The sequence below is a fragment of the Lygodium microphyllum genome, chromosome 12 (genome assembly GCF_053477565.2).
Source record: "Lygodium microphyllum isolate KBCC chromosome 12, Lygodium_microphyllum_v1.1.10, whole genome shotgun sequence".
In the NCBI taxonomy this organism is placed as follows: Eukaryota; Viridiplantae; Streptophyta; class Polypodiopsida; order Schizaeales; family Lygodiaceae; genus Lygodium; species Lygodium microphyllum.
Genome location: NC_141146.1, coordinates 92,323,847 through 92,339,451, shown reverse-complemented (window position 1 = coordinate 92,339,451; position 15,605 = coordinate 92,323,847). Strand labels below are relative to the sequence as shown.

The 15,605-nt window shown below is 40.7% G+C and overlaps 1 protein-coding gene across 2 annotated transcripts in view; it reads left to right on the top strand.

The window, feature by feature from the left end:
• The first annotated feature begins 1,794 nt into the window (after nt 1-1,794).
• Nucleotides 1,795-15,605, top strand: part of LOC148028035 (uncharacterized) — a 49,407-nt gene continuing 35,596 nt past the window's right edge. The window contains exon 1 of one of the 2 annotated variants that reach the window (XM_087688986.1): nt 1,795-2,059. In XM_087688986.1, coding sequence (XP_087545112.1) covers nt 1,931-2,059 — 129 coding nt within the window. In that variant the 5' untranslated portion in view covers nt 1,795-1,930. The remainder of the gene's footprint in view (nt 2,060-15,605) is intronic. The other variant, XM_087688985.1, reaches the window with a different exon arrangement.

The following is a 15,605-nucleotide window of genomic DNA, read 5'->3' as shown; positions in this document are numbered from 1 at the left end:
GCTTTAAGGGGCTTCTTTACCTATCACAACAAATGTACTTACAAAAGGTGCCTGAGTGATTTCATATGTAGAATGTTAAGTCTATTGGCTGTCCCTATCCTTAGTTAGACAAGTAGAAGGTTGAGATGGCCTAGATCCCTTATACATTTGCAATGGACAATTTGATGTATGCTATGATAACCACTCATCCTGTTGACATAACATTTACAATAGGAGATGCAATATCTTATATGGCTACATTTAGTCGACAACATTGGAATATTGTGAAGGGTATCATGAGGTATCTGAAAGGCACTGTAGATATGAGTGTTTGCTATGGTAGCCGGGATACTATAGTTATGGGTTACACTGACTCCAATTATGCAGGATTGTAGATATTAGGAAGTCCATCTCTTGGTGTGTCTTCATTTTTGCCGGAGGTGCTATTTATTGGATGTTTTGCATGCTATTGTAGCCATTGAGACTTGCAAGGAGGCCCTATGGTTAGGCCTTCTGATGGCACACCTTGGTATTACTATTACTCCTATCTTGCATTTGGATTCTATGAGTACTACTGAGTTGGCCAAGAATTCTTGTATTCCATGCAAAGACAATGCACATCGAGGTGCGCTCTTATTTCATCAAGGAGGTAGTAGAGGACTAGTATGGTGAGCTTGTCAAGATCTTAACCGATGATAATCTTGTACATATGCTCACTAAAAGTCTCTTAGTAGAACGTTTTGCCTTTCATATGAAGATGATGGGTGTATGATGAGATGACGTGTATTCATAATCCTATTGTACTTTATGTATATTTGTACTTTATCGCTTTTTTTTCTTGTTTTCTCCTCACGCTAGAGGCACATTCGCCTTTAAGTAGGAAATTGTTGGGGGTAAAGGCATGTGTGTTTACACCACCTTGTATTTATTTCACACACTGTGACTGCACACCTGTACACTATAGGTGGCAAGTACCCATCACTATCACTTTATTCTTTATTCTTTTAATAACTTTGCAATATTCTTGTAAGGGCTTGTGAGTGGAGGAACATACAATGTCCTTCCCTTTTGCAATATCGAGCAATAGGTTCCATACGTACGTTGGGAGCTTATGTATCTCAACCCAAATTGGGCACTTCTTCTTGATAGCATCCTATTCAATCTCTAGGGGCCACCATGGCATGACATACATGAGGTCCAAGACCTAAAGATATATGCTATGTGCCATAATTTTCCGAGTAGCCTCCCTTCTATCAAAGACAACTTCAAAGAAGCCTTTGCCCTGTATTATATTTGACTGATAGAACCCTCCCCATTAACCATGGTGTTAAACCATGTCGATACGTCCATAGATCTTGGCGATCTTCCAACTAAAAAGACAAAAAAATGCCTTGGTAGTGAAATGGAGCACATTGTTGCATATCTTATTTCCATCCAACACCACCTTTCTCAACATGCCTTCCATGTTACTTTCTCTATTGCACTTAAAGATCTTTGCAAGGATGTTTGAGATGAGTTAGGGATTAGCTTCTAGCCTAAGCTTGTTATCCTTTGAAGTGTTGATCAAGTCCCTTCCCTTCTGCTTCCTAGCCTCTTTCAATATTGTCTCAAGCTCGCTATATTCATTCGACCCTAGGTCTTTCCACTTCTGTTTGTGGGACAAAGCTATTGTTTCATTGCTTTGACTCAAACTTGAATTCTCCCCAACACTCTCTGCTTCCATTGCTTCATGCTTTTGCATAGGTTTGCTCAAGATGTTTTGGATAAAGTCCCATGCATTGACGTGCATGGAGGATTAAAGCTTTAAGCCCCTTAATGAAGTTTGTAAAATCTTCTTAATTCCTCCCCCTTAGCTAGCACTCTCTTGAAACTAAAGAGTTTTAATTTTAACTATGATAGCTCGCAGTTCAGGTATGCTTATAATTTCGGAGGAGGGCAGGTGAGAGCGGGCATGGCGTTTGCAGCCACCAGAGTGCTAGAGATCGTGAAGAAGACCTCGGGCGGCCTTGTATGGAAGCAATGGGGCATGAATCACACGCGCAGACAGAATGCCAAGAAGCGTGCTCGAAGGATAGCGCAGGTATCTCATCCCTCCAGAGAGAGAGAGAGAGAGAGAGAGAGAGAGAGAGAGTGTGTGTGTGCGCGCGCGCGCGTCCGTCCGTCCTTGACTGCGTGTTGACACGTAGTTTCGTTATTTTGGTTCTCGATGCAATTAGCAGTCCCCTCCCAGAAAGAAGACGGAGATGCATGAAAGGAGAGCTTCATTGAAAGGGGACTTAGGTAGAGGGATCGACTGCGTGACAAGGCTTAGGGCAGAGGAGTGTGACTCCTTGCCAGGTTACTATTTCACGACACAATTTGTGTGAAATGGCCCTGTTAGTCATGGGCACATAGATCTCTATTTTGTCAGAAGTGTATGCAGTGATGGAAGCGTGTGAGGCTGCTAAAATAGACTGCACAACACGAGTGAAGAGAGAGACTGCAAAGATAGAGAAGAACATTGCAAAGAGAGAAATCAAATACAACAACGAGTCACAAACTGGATGGGCATTGACACTAGCTTCCTATCTCCAATTGGATGAGCATTGGCACCAGCTTACTCTCTCCAATAGGACAAAGAGGAGTAAGCCCGGCTATAAATAATTGCCCACTAATCCACTCCGGAAAAGAAATGCATAGTCCATTGAAACACAACCAACCTCACACATTGATTGACTAATCTGCTAACACCCTCCTTAGATCATGGATGATTGGGTACAATACAATATACAAGGATAATGGCTTATCATAGTACATACAACAATAACCATTAGAATTGGATACCGAAGCAGTGGGTGATTAGTCACCATCAAGGTGCCTTGGAGAGAACGTGGTGATAGTGCTAATCATAGCAGCTTGTGAAAATAGTAAGTAGTCATAGCATCTATTTATGCTTGTCAACAATGCTTCTCCAATAGCATATGTAACAATTGTGTTAGAAATGTCTCTGTCATTTGAGCATATACAACCATGGAGTCCTCGCCTTTGGCTAGAGAGCCAATTATCTTCTCATGTGAGTTTGGACTAGAAGCCAATTCCGCTTTTTATCGAGAATAGCTCATCCTGAATGTAGATATGAATCCCACCTCCAAGATTTTAAAACTTGTCAGACTTTGGTTGATGCATTAGGGAATATTCCTCTTTGGATCTTGTGCATCTATATACATATATAGATGAGGCTCAATTGCCACACCTCACCACCCTTTCACTCTCCCTCTTTGGTAGTGGAGAGGGATGACAGCATCACTAGCGCTATAAAGTAGCAAAAGTAGGGGCAACCATGCTCTTTGCCTTTTCATTGGAAGATGATCCCTTCTGGGCCTTGGCTGAAGGATCTGAATCAGAGTTAGAGTTGGAGGAGGATGGCAATTCATTGGACAAGTCTGTATCTTGCTTCTTTTGCGATGTTGCTAACTCCTTGCAAATCTTACGTAAGTATCCCTTCTTCTCATAGTGATAGCTTTAAGCCTTCATTTTCTTCTTCCTACCATCCCTCTCTGAAGTTGCAAATGCCTTGTCATGGCTACTATACCTAGATGGAAGCCTTCCTTGTAACCTCAAGGATACCTCATGCTCAAGCAACATAGAGGACATATGAGTGAAGCTCATTGGTGTTGAGGATGCTTGGGCTTGTAAAGCATTGGCGACTCTATCAAACTCTAGAGTCCAATGGGAGCTTATAGAGTACAGTCCCCACAAGATGAGCCTTTGGAAGGATGGACTATATGTGTCAAATTTGATCATGTACTTTTATAACACAAAGTAAGAATGACTATATAGTATCTTTAGGCTTGAACTTCATCCGTTGGAGCTAACCATAGAGGGCACGAGCTTGCATGGTTGATGGAGTCTCATACAATATTTGTAGCTTCTTCCACACCTCTGAATGTGTCATGCAAGAGGTAATTGTGGGAAGGACCTCTTTAGAAATGCCTTAGAGAAGAGAAAAATATGCACGAGCATCATTGGTATCCCATATAAGTACAACTTCCTCATCATCACCATGGTCCCAATCATTAAGAAGAGGAGTTGGAGTCCGGAGCCGTACAATAGGTTCTAAAACCATGTACCATAATCACTTCTACACAAACCATGCTTTCATAACAACACTCCAGGTTAGTTAATCGGGACTATGAAGATGGAAGTGCTATTTGAAGAGGATAGGATAAGAAGATAAAGCAAAGATGAGAAATAGAGAGAGTATAGGAAAGGGGGTCACATGTAGTGTAGAGACAGATGATCACAAAAATGTTTGCTGAAATCAGGTAAAATCTGGTTAAATGCAGCCAATAGGGCCTGAAAGATCACTTGCCCAGCATGCAGTGAGGAAAATGACTGAATATGCAGATGCTGGAAGGAAAAACATAGTCAGTAACATCATTAAATGCAGGTATACAGTAATAAAATAATGTGGAAGATGAAAATGCAGGCAGCTGACATCAAAATGCAGGCAACAGGGCCTGGAAAACATGACATTTTGCAGTAGATAGGAGTTTCCTAGGAAGTGGCAGTCAAGAGAAGGTAGATCAGCAATGTAGCAATGTGAGAGCAGATGTGCAATAGCAGAAAACAGCACCAAGCTCCTAAACATGGATGTTTGATACCATGTCAAAAGTGGGTGCAGCAACGGAAGTGTGTGAAACTATTGAAATAGGCTGCACAACACTAGAAGGTACAAGTTTTAATATACTTGTATGGCTACAACTTTTGAAGGTCAAATAGGGCAAATAACTATCAAAAGTGAGGTAGCAATGGAAGCATAGACAAGTGCTGAAATAAACTACTGAACGCAAGTAGAAGAGAAAGAAATAGAACACTGCAAAAGAAGAGAACTGAGAGATGTGCTCGGGAAATGGAATCTATATACTAAACATGAGAATGATGTATACAATTGTGAGTCTTTGGTTCCAAGGCATTGGTAGTGGCTCCCTCTCTCCACAAAACTTGTGGGTGATGATGTAAGTGAATGAGGAGGGAGCCGAGTATATAAAGAAGAAAATAATGCCAAAATAGGGGTTGGTTGGCAAGCATAAATTGCCCCAAATAAGCATCATAATAACCATAATAAAATGCCTTAATAAACTAGCCATGCTTGGCATAGATTAGGCTCACACATGAGCCGTCTAAACTGGTAATACCCTCTCTCAGATCATGGGGTATTTGATATAATACAATGATATAATGATAAAGGCTAATCATAGTCTATACAACAAAGAACCACTACAGTAGAACCATGGATATCTAAGTAGTGGGTGATCAAGCCACCACCAAGGTGTCCTAGAGAGAACCTAATGTTGATGTCGATTCTGTAGCTCCTAAAAATAGAGGAGTCATAAGAGATCTTTGTGTCCATCTAGAATGTCTCGCAATAGCATACAAGACCATCTTATCAAAAATTCCAAAACCATGGATATCTAAGTAGTGGGTGATCAAGCCATCACCAAGGTGTCCGAGAGAGAACCTAATGTCGATGTCAATTTTGTAGCTTCTAAAAATAGAGGAGTCATAAGAGATCTTTGTGTCCATCCAGAATGTCTTGCAATAGCATATAAGACGATCTTATCAAAAATGCCTCTGAACACATGTGACCATGGATTCCCCACCTTTGGCCAAGATTGTCAAAGTGTCCCCTCATATGAGCTTAAACTAGGAGCCAATCCTGCTCTCTGTCATATAACAACCTATCATGAATTTGGATGTCAATCCCAGCTCCAAGATTTGAACCTGCTAGACTTTAGTTGATGCGTCAAGGGCATCATTCTTTGGAACTTGCGTACATGTATAAGTGTATAGATGAGGCTTGGTTGGCTCATCTCACCATCCTCTCACACTTCCTCTTTGGCATTGGAGAGTCGTGAGGGATGATCGCATTACTTGGACTAGAAAGCAGTAGAGGAAGGGGTAATCAAGCCCTTTCCTTGGTTTAAAGAAGTGGACCCTTTCTATGCTATGGACTTTCCTTTGGTCAGAGGATCGGAGTTGGAGTTTGAGAAAAAGGATGACTCGTTGGAGGAGTCAGCATCTTGCTTCTCCTTTTTCTCCTTCTTCTTTCGTGAGGTTGCTAACTCTTGTCGTCCTTCCACAAGTGTCCCTCCTTGCCACATTGACAGCATCTAACTCTTGTCGTCCTTCCACAAGTGTCCCTTCTTGCCACATTGACAGCATTGGGCCTTCGACTTCTTCTTCTTGTTAACCCTCTCAGAAGTTGTAAAGGCCTCACTAAAACCTCCATAATGAGATGGAAGCCTCCCTTGTAAATGCAAAGATGCCTCATGCTCAAGCAACATCAAGGACATATGTGTGAAGCTCATAGTTGTAGATGATGTCTGTACCCACAAGGCATTGGCCATTCCATCAAACTCCAGGGGGAGCTTGCAGAGTATTGTTCCCACGAGATGTGCCTCTGGAAGGGCAGACTGCATGTGTTGAAGTTGGTCCTGTACTTATGTAACTAACACAAAGCAAAAATGACTGAATGGTGTCCTTGGACTCAAACTTTATTTGTTGAAGCTGGCCATAAAGGGTCAGCACGCATGGGGGAAAGTGCCTTGTACAACATTTGAAGCTTTGACCATATTTTTGGTGATGTCGTGCAGGAGGTATCCGCCAGTAGAATGTCTTTAGAAATACATTGAAGCAGAATAGAATATGCACGTGTATCATCCGAATCCCATGTAAGCACAACTTCCTCATGGTTGTCCTCATGAAAATCTTTAGGAAGAGGAAAATGATGTTGAGGCCAAGGAATAGTTCCACATACAACGTACCAAATCTGCTTTTGCACAAACCTAGCTTTCATCACAGTACTGCATGTAACTTATTATCTGTAGAAGTGCATGGAGAAGCCATTAGGAGAGGATAAGAAGAGAAGATAGAGAATAGAAGCTATATAGAGAGATAATATAGCCAAACCAACAGCAAGGACTTCACAAAATGAGAGTTCACATGCAGTGTAACAAAAATTTTGATAAAAGCCAAAGGCCAACTGCTGCAAAATGAAGAAAAACCAGTCAAAAACTGCTAGAAATAGCAAAAACAGCTTGTACAAACAGGCACCCAGCCATGGTTAGAGGCAGAAAATGAAAATTGCAGGTTGGGGGAGCATCTAATGTAGTAAACTGATGATGATAGGTTGGAGTCTAGGCACAGGCTGAAAATAAAGGAGGTTGGTTTGAAAAATGCAGGTCTGATCAGCATGGGAAAGAAAGACTTGTAATCAACAGAACAATTGTAGTAGGAACCTAGATCCTGCAATCTGATACCATGCCAGAAGTAGTGCAGAAATGGAGGCAAAGACGGCTATAAGCAAGGAACGGGGACGGGTGGTGGGATGCGGGAGGAAACGGTATACATAAATAGCATTTCAAAATGTATGCATATGATGTGGTGTATGGATGTGTGGGCATAGTAATAGGGGATGCCCATCCATTTTGGCATCCCCATTCAGCCCAACCATTTGGGACGGCGTTCCTGGGCCTCGGGACGCCATTCCTTGTTACTATGCATCAAGGGCTGCAAACCACTCGAGGCAAAAGGAAACAAAGCAATAATGACTTTGTGCTCCCAAGAATCCAAGCTACTCCTTAGCCACTTTAATGGGTAGCAATTACATATTGTGAAGAAACACGAGTGGACAGATTAGTCAAAATCTCCACCTCTAATGGCTGATTTTGTTGGAAATTGATGAGGAAGGATGAGAATAGATTGGAGGATGAGAGAGAATATTGAAGAGAGAGAAAATTCAGACTTTCATCGTAAGAAAATGGAAGAAATCAATTGTTGCCTTGTCTAGATAGTTATGAAAGTCGTCTCCAATGATGGAACACCCCGAATATGATGTTACTTGATTGAAACAATCCTCAAATGGTTGTCATCTATTGTTGTAGACTCTTTTGGGCATGTCCCTAGCTCTTGGAGCGTCTTCTGCTAGTTGGCTTTCTCCAAGCTAGAATGATCCTCTCACTCTCTTGGCCTCAAAAATGTTTTTCCCACTTGTGTGGGCAAGTTTTGCCAATTGATAGCTTCCAAAACTATTTTTAGCATTAACCAACTTTATTAATTTTTTTTCATAATATTAATTTAAAAAAATTATTAAAAAATATTTATGGCTCAGAAAAATAATTGGACTGGCCAACAATTAAATTGGCTAGGCCAATTTATTATCCAAGTGATCCCAAGAGCTCATTAGCTCAGAACTGGCATTCATTAATTAATTAATGCCAATTTCCTAGTGTCACCATTGACACTAATGGGTAATTTTCACCCACTAATCGTCGGGGCTACTAAGGTCTCACTGTCACTTAATTGACTTTCCCCATGAAATCCTTGCAATTGTCCTTGATTGTACTGTCGAGTGACAAATGCAAACTAAAATTGAAGTGGAAAAAGCATAGGCACCATAGTCAAGGAACATTGGTCCCTACTATTGTACTCAGCTATTGTCCAACACATGCTGAAACTTCCAGCCCTCATAAGTAAGTCATAATTGATAAAAAAGGAACTCTAATTGCAGTCAAAACCACTATGGATGCATCCATTAACTTTATGTCAAAAGTGTTTTGATGGAACAACCTGGATAAACTGAGCATAAACCATGGTTGAATTATCAATGGCATTCATAAAACACATGACTATCCATAAAACTAGCTGAAGAATTAACAACTGATGATTATTCATTGAAAACCAGCAACTGATAATCAATCTTTGATAATGCATATTGATTGATGCAAACTAATGCATATTGATGCAATTGTATAGTTTCAAAGCTACAGGTGAAAAATCATATCATATGCATACCAATTGTAGTGACTAGTACACTGAATAATGACCTCATGGTAGACTTTTAGCACAATGCCCTGGATGCATGCTGAATACATTCAAGCTCCACTATACATGAGAGCTATCCATTACTAGAAGAGTAGAAGTGCTACTTCCCCCTTGATCATTAGGCATTTCCTTGGACCCTTGCTCTATTGAATCTGATTGAGCCTAGTCCAAAGTTGGCTCTAATTGAAAAGCCTCAAGGTAAAGTTGCAACAAGTGAGAGTGGTTTGCCAAGTCACTCTCTTCCATCCACTTAGAATCCATTAATAGGTGAAACAATACTAAAACTTCACCAAGAATTCATGCCCCAAAACTTGGACTAGATTTTAGGCCTTAGCTTGGAGGATTGCCACAATTGATGAACCTTCTTCGAACTTGAAAGATGAAGCAGCTTTAGGATGGTGCCCGTGTGTGTGTTTGGGTTAGGGAGAAGCTGGACGGGCATCCTCCATGTGCTAAGGTTCAATGGGAATAGGCGCATCAAAGGGAGATAGCCAGTGAGAGGACATGACTTTGTAAAGAGAAGAGGTTTTGGAGAAATAGAGAGCTTTTTTAATTTTTGAGCTTAAGAAATGTGAGAGAGAGGAGCAGGAGAAGCAAAAACAGTCTATATTTAATGTTTTTTTTTCTTTTTTTTTGTGGGGGGTGGGAGGGGGCAGCTTAAAGGCCTTGCTTTTGTCTTTAAAACCAAGAGTAGTTTAAAGACTGAAAAGAATTGAATGATTACAAAGACGGAGAGTTGGATTTTAACAAGGATACATATCGAAACATTTATGTGCCTTGTTTATGTAATGCAACACGTGGACGTAAAAATAGGCATTTCTTCCTCATGATTCCCATGTGGAGGGGTTAAGATTATGCCATTTAACCAAAACAGCCAAACTGATAGTTGTTAAGTCATGCGAATGTCTTGTCTGCCCTTGAACGGCTACCTTTGACTCCTGTCTTGTTCCGTTTGTGCCACCCTTGCCAGGCGAGTATACCGTTAGCTCGTGTCGATCACTAGCGCTAGAGATGAATCATCATCTCACATCGTCTTTCCTTCTTAATCGCTTGCACAGATGGTGCCAACATAGACAGGAGATCTCTCTCTCTTGGTGAATCTTTTTTCACTCTCTAAATTCTCTCTCTCGACGAATCTTTTTTCACACTAAATTCTCTCTCTCTCTCTCTCTCTCTCTCTCTCTCCCTCCCTCTTTGTTTGAATCTCAATGTTTTTCCGTGACACTCCAAACAAACATTGATAGTAAGGTTAGAACTTAGTGTTAATATTTTTAATAATGTGAACATAAAAATTAATGCTAGCATTGACACAAACAATAAATGTTAAAACTACGGTAACAGTTAATGTTACACCAACATTAAAATGAATGATAACACAATCGGGCCTTGAGTCCTGTAAATAGGACTTGGCTGCCCTAACTCTGAAGTGTCCTTAGTGCATTCGAAGTCACCTTGTAACCATTGTGATTGATGTTACTAGTGCCCATCTGGCCGTCTAGGGACATAATAGTACTGCTCTTTAAGAGTGGAGATCCTATGGTATTGGACAATTACAGGATGATCATGATTGGCCACTGTAAATGCCCCGAACAACGTAGTATGCTTAACAATTATGATTTTCGCTTGTTTTCGAGATTTAATATAAAAGAGAATGAACACTTAAAGCTGAAAATGAAAATTACTCACAAAATTACAGCCATGAAAATGTAAAAGTAATGGAGACAAGATTGAGGGTTGAAGATGGGCAAACCCCCCCCACTTTCCCCCCCTCCCCCCCGCCGCGGCCCCCAAAGGAATGTATTTCTGCTCAACCCAAGTTCCTTAGGGAAGAGCTTAGTTACAATCACTTTGAGAGTGAGGAGAAGTAATTCTCACTCTCACAAGATCATGCAAAGATGTACAAACACACATGCATGATCTATTATGCAATGATAAGAACTGATTTCTTCACAGTATGAGAGAAGAAAGAGGGGAAATCAGCCTTTCTCCATCGTTGATTAGCAGTACATGGATAGGGCTTGCTTCTTGTTGCTAAAATGGAAGAAAGAGCTCGAGAAGGAGGTGCTGTAATGAATTTACAGGCTTGCTGTCCTGTAAAACAGCAGTGATAGAAGAGGGAATATGGAGGAATTTGATAATGGAGAAGTGGGGGATGATGATGGGGATGGATGGGCCAGTTTTTGGCTATCTGTGGGTGTTGTACATGAGTTTACAGCAAAGAAAAATGATGTTGAATGAAGAAAAACGAGCTCTTATTTATAGGAGAGGGAAGAGCTAGTACAAAAGGGGAAAGTGGAGTAGCACAAGACAATTGTCCAGCCACATGTCATGAGATGTGACAAGTGGTGGGACACTTGGAAACTTGTGTGACAAGTGTCTTGACACTTGTCTCTTCTCTATGGCCTTCCTTTTTGGGCTGAATATTGTCAAGAATATAAACAACCAAATTTAGTAAGCACAGTCAGGGTACAAAATTTATTATTTTTAGAATGACATCCCTATTTTTTAGGACTAGCATTTTTAGGCTAATTCGAGGCTCCTAAAATTTAGGGACCTCCTAAAATTTAGGGACCCCCCAATATGGGTGTCATATGAAAGCTTTTTCCGTGTACATCGCAAAAAGGGTATCAGAATCTTCATGTAACTTTCCTATGCAAAGAAATGTGCATTGAAGCTTTCAGTCCACACATGCACATTGTACAAGCATTTCGTGATCATGCCATCTTGTTGATTGTAATTGTCTGTTTTGGCGGATCTAGCCCACACTTCAAGGCATCAATCCTTTCTGTGTGCGAGTCTAACCCTGATATGCATGAGTTCTGGTCATAGGTGCCCAATCGGGCCATATAGGTGGAAGTGTGAACTATCTTTTCTCTAATCCACCGCGTGGGTCCACCATAACCTTTGACCGCTCATCAGTGGGCAGCTCCAATGTACTTTTCTTTATATATAATTAGTGCAAAGGAAACAAATTTAATAAATCATTATATAGACAAATTAATGAAAAAGGATACAAATTCTGTTTCTATAGAGTTGTAACAGCCACTACTTGGCGAGTATATATGGCTGCATTTTGGAGCATGAGCTCAATACATGGCCAATATATATTGGTCAAAATGCTGATTGCGAGCCCTGTACTAGGTAATTGAGCTGTTAGAATTTGCCAATTCTATGGGTAGTGCCCAATGTTTTAGTCTTTAGTTCTTTTTTAGTTCTTGGTGTGAACACAACTACAGTTATAAGTTTTGTCACCTCTCTTAGAGTTAGAGTTAAGAGTCAGTTAACTCTAGTTGAGTTAGAGATAGGTCTATCTTAGACCTATCTTGTACCTTTCATTTTCATTCTTTCAGTTCAACAAGTACACTCTACTCTTTTGCTTTAACACACTCTCATTGTTGCTCTTTTCTCTCCTCCATAGCTGGCTTTCATTTTCCAACGTTTGGTATCAAAGCAAGTTCTATGTAGGGATTCAGTTCAGCTACCGTCAGCTAGTGCCGTCCCGCTTGAGGTCGTGTTGTTGTTAGCCAGCTCTCTACCCAAGGAAGAGAAGGACGAGCTGTTACTGTTTTCAGCCTGCACTTAGGCCTACGCAGAGTCCCATATGCAGCCCGAGGAGCTACTGTTGCTGTTTCCAGCTCTGCCCCATATTTTCTCACCTTTGCTCACCATATTCTTAGCCTTGCCTACAAATTTCTACAAACCCTAAAAAGTGCAGAAACCTTGATTTTCAGATTTGGGTTTTTTTCAAAATTTTTGTAATTTCCCATCCATTTTGGCCATCTTTGTTTGAATCTCAGCTCATGCTGTTGGAGCTCAAGTTGACAACCAATTTTTGTAATTTCCCATCCATTTTGGCCATCTTTGTTTGAATCTCAATTTTTGCTCTTGGAGCTCAAGTTGACAACCAATTCAAAGAAATTTCACAATTTCTTTGATATTCTTGCCAAAAATTTTGGGGCTTTTGCTTGATTTGCAGTCCCACATGCGAATCTTCATTGGAAACACCGACATTGCACAATTTCATCGACATTTGTGCAAGAAATTTGGGGTTTTTTGTCCTAGAGGCTCTGGCAAGCATCTCGAGGCATATTCTAGTTGCTGTTTGATGCACCTGAGGTGATATTATTGCAAAAATTCAAGCAGTAAGTTACAAAAATTTTCAATTTCTTTGAAATTTTGGAAGAAATTCGGGGCTTTTGCTTGACACACATTCCAAGGCAGCAAACAAGTGGTACAACAGCGGTTAATGTTGTTTCAATCAAATTGAGCCAAAAATTTTGAGAAAATTTAGGAAACACACATTACAAGGCAGGTGTGGTACAACAATGTATTGCTATTATTTCTTGGTTAAGTGCTGATTTGGATCAGATTGGGCACACTTTGGCATTTGTGTGATAGTTTGGTACTTGTTGCATAATCTTGTGGGGATTTTTGGTACTCTGAGGAGTACAATCTATATTTCAGCAGGGAAGTATTTGGCTACAGATTTTTGTCCATTACTGATAGCATGGCACGTTAGGAGACTAATGATCAGAGCAATATCCTTGGTGTCCTCATTCAGGAGGACAAACTTGATGGATCAAACTACCCGTTGTGGAGTTTTATGGTCCACAACCTTCTTTTGTGGGAAAGGACTATGTTACAGGTGACTTGCAACGACTAGGAGGTCTTGCGCCTCAAACATCTCATCATAACACTAGAGGACAGGCTATTGGTATTGTTGCCCCTCCTCCCTCTCCTATCGAGGATCAGAAGAGATGGGACTCAAAAGATGCACAAGTACTTTCTCTGATTGCCTTGCCAGTGAAAATATCGATCATTCCACACATCCGGTCTTATAAGACCTCAAAAATTAGCATGGGATGTACTTGAGCGTATGTTTGCAGCACGTAACGAGACCAAAATATCTTATCTTTGTAGAGAGTTGGCCAATGTGAAGATGGATGAGGGTGTTAGCATGATAGATCACCTTACTCACGTACAAGATTTGTGTGAGCGGCCCAATGTGGATGAAATAATTCAGGATGCTGAATTGGTAAACATCACATTGAACTCTCTTCCAGAGTCGTATCTTGGTTTCCACACCTCTTTGATATTGTCTTTGACAGGGGGCAGCAGCCCCTTACATTTGTGGAGTTGGAAGGTCTCTTGTTGCAAGAGGAATAGACTCGGAAGAATATTCCATTGCATTCAAGAGATGTGGCTATGCTTTCTAAGTTCAATGCCAAAGGAAAAGTCAAAGGAAAATGCAAAAAATCAGCAAAAGGGTGATGTTGGACAGCCATCAAATAAGACTGTCCAAAACATAGAAAAGTCTAAAAAGAAGAGGAAATGTTATTATTGCAAGAAGCTAGGTAACTATATTGATGAATGCTGTAAGAGATTAGAAGAAAAAGGACTCTGGTTTGGTTGTCCAAGAGACATCAGCTAGTAAATCTACTAATGGTGATGCTTTAGCCAACTTTGTGGAGGAGGAATATGCATTTCTGACTTGCAGTTATGATTCTTCAATGGTTGATTCAGCATTTAATGCTGCTGAAACATAGCAAACATGGTATTTTGACAGTGGAGCTTCAAAGCACATCACTTTTAGGAAGTGTCTGTTTTTCTCTTTGCATTCAACCCCTACTAGGAAGCGTGTTACATGTGTAAAAGCAATAGTTATGATGTTTGTGGCATTGGAAGAGTCACTATTATTGGTGCAAATGGTTCTGACTTCATGGTTCTAGATGTCTTGTTTGTGCTTGGCATTACAAAGAACTTGTTGCCTATCTCTGCTTTTAACAAGCATGGCTTTTAGGTCATCTTTGAGGATGATAAATGCATTGTTATAGACAGGGAGATGGATAATGCACTCAGTCTGTCTGGGACCTTGTATAAGGTTTTTTTGGTTGAATATCTATGATGCATAGTCTCATGATGCTATGGTAGTCACTACTCTATCGCTCGGCTATGCAAAATGTGGAGCTATGGCATGCTCGCTATGGACATACGAGTTTTGGGAGTTTGATGACCCTCCAGAGGTGTCATGACTCGTATTGTAGATGCATTGACTCCAGTGGAGACTCCACCTTCTCATGCATGCAATGGATGTACATTTGGGCAAGATACACAGATTTGCCTTAAAAAAGGATGGTGCAGTGCGTGCTGTCCAGAAATTGCAGCTTATTCACTTTGATGTTTGTGGTCCCATGAGGACATGTGCACTTGGAGGTCATCTTTACTTTGTTACATTTATTAGTGACTACTCTTGGCATACATGGGTGTATGGATTGAAGGCAAAATTTGATGTGCTTATGCATTTTAAACATCTTGTTGCAAAGCTTAAGGTTGAAACTGGATTGAAAGTGTAGACATTTTGCACGGATAGAGAGGGGGAGCACATGTCTTGTGCTTTTGAGACATATTTACTTGATCATGGCATTACGCATTAAGCCACTGTTAGAATGACTCTTGAATAGAATGGTGTTGCTGAAAGGAAGAATCACACTCTTATGGAGATGACTCGTTGTATTCTCAAGAGCAAGGGGTTGCCTCATAAATTTTGGTTGGAAGGCCTTCAATGTGCAAATCGTGTGTTGAATCGTGCGTCCACTAAGGCACTAAAGATGATCATCCCATTCGAAGCTTGGCATGGCAAGCAACCCAAGGTTGACTACTTTCGGGTGCTTGGTTGCATAGCCTATGCACATGTTCCGAAAGAGCTTCGTGGGAAGCTTGATGACAAGGCTGTAAAATGCACATTTACTGGCTATAGCTCG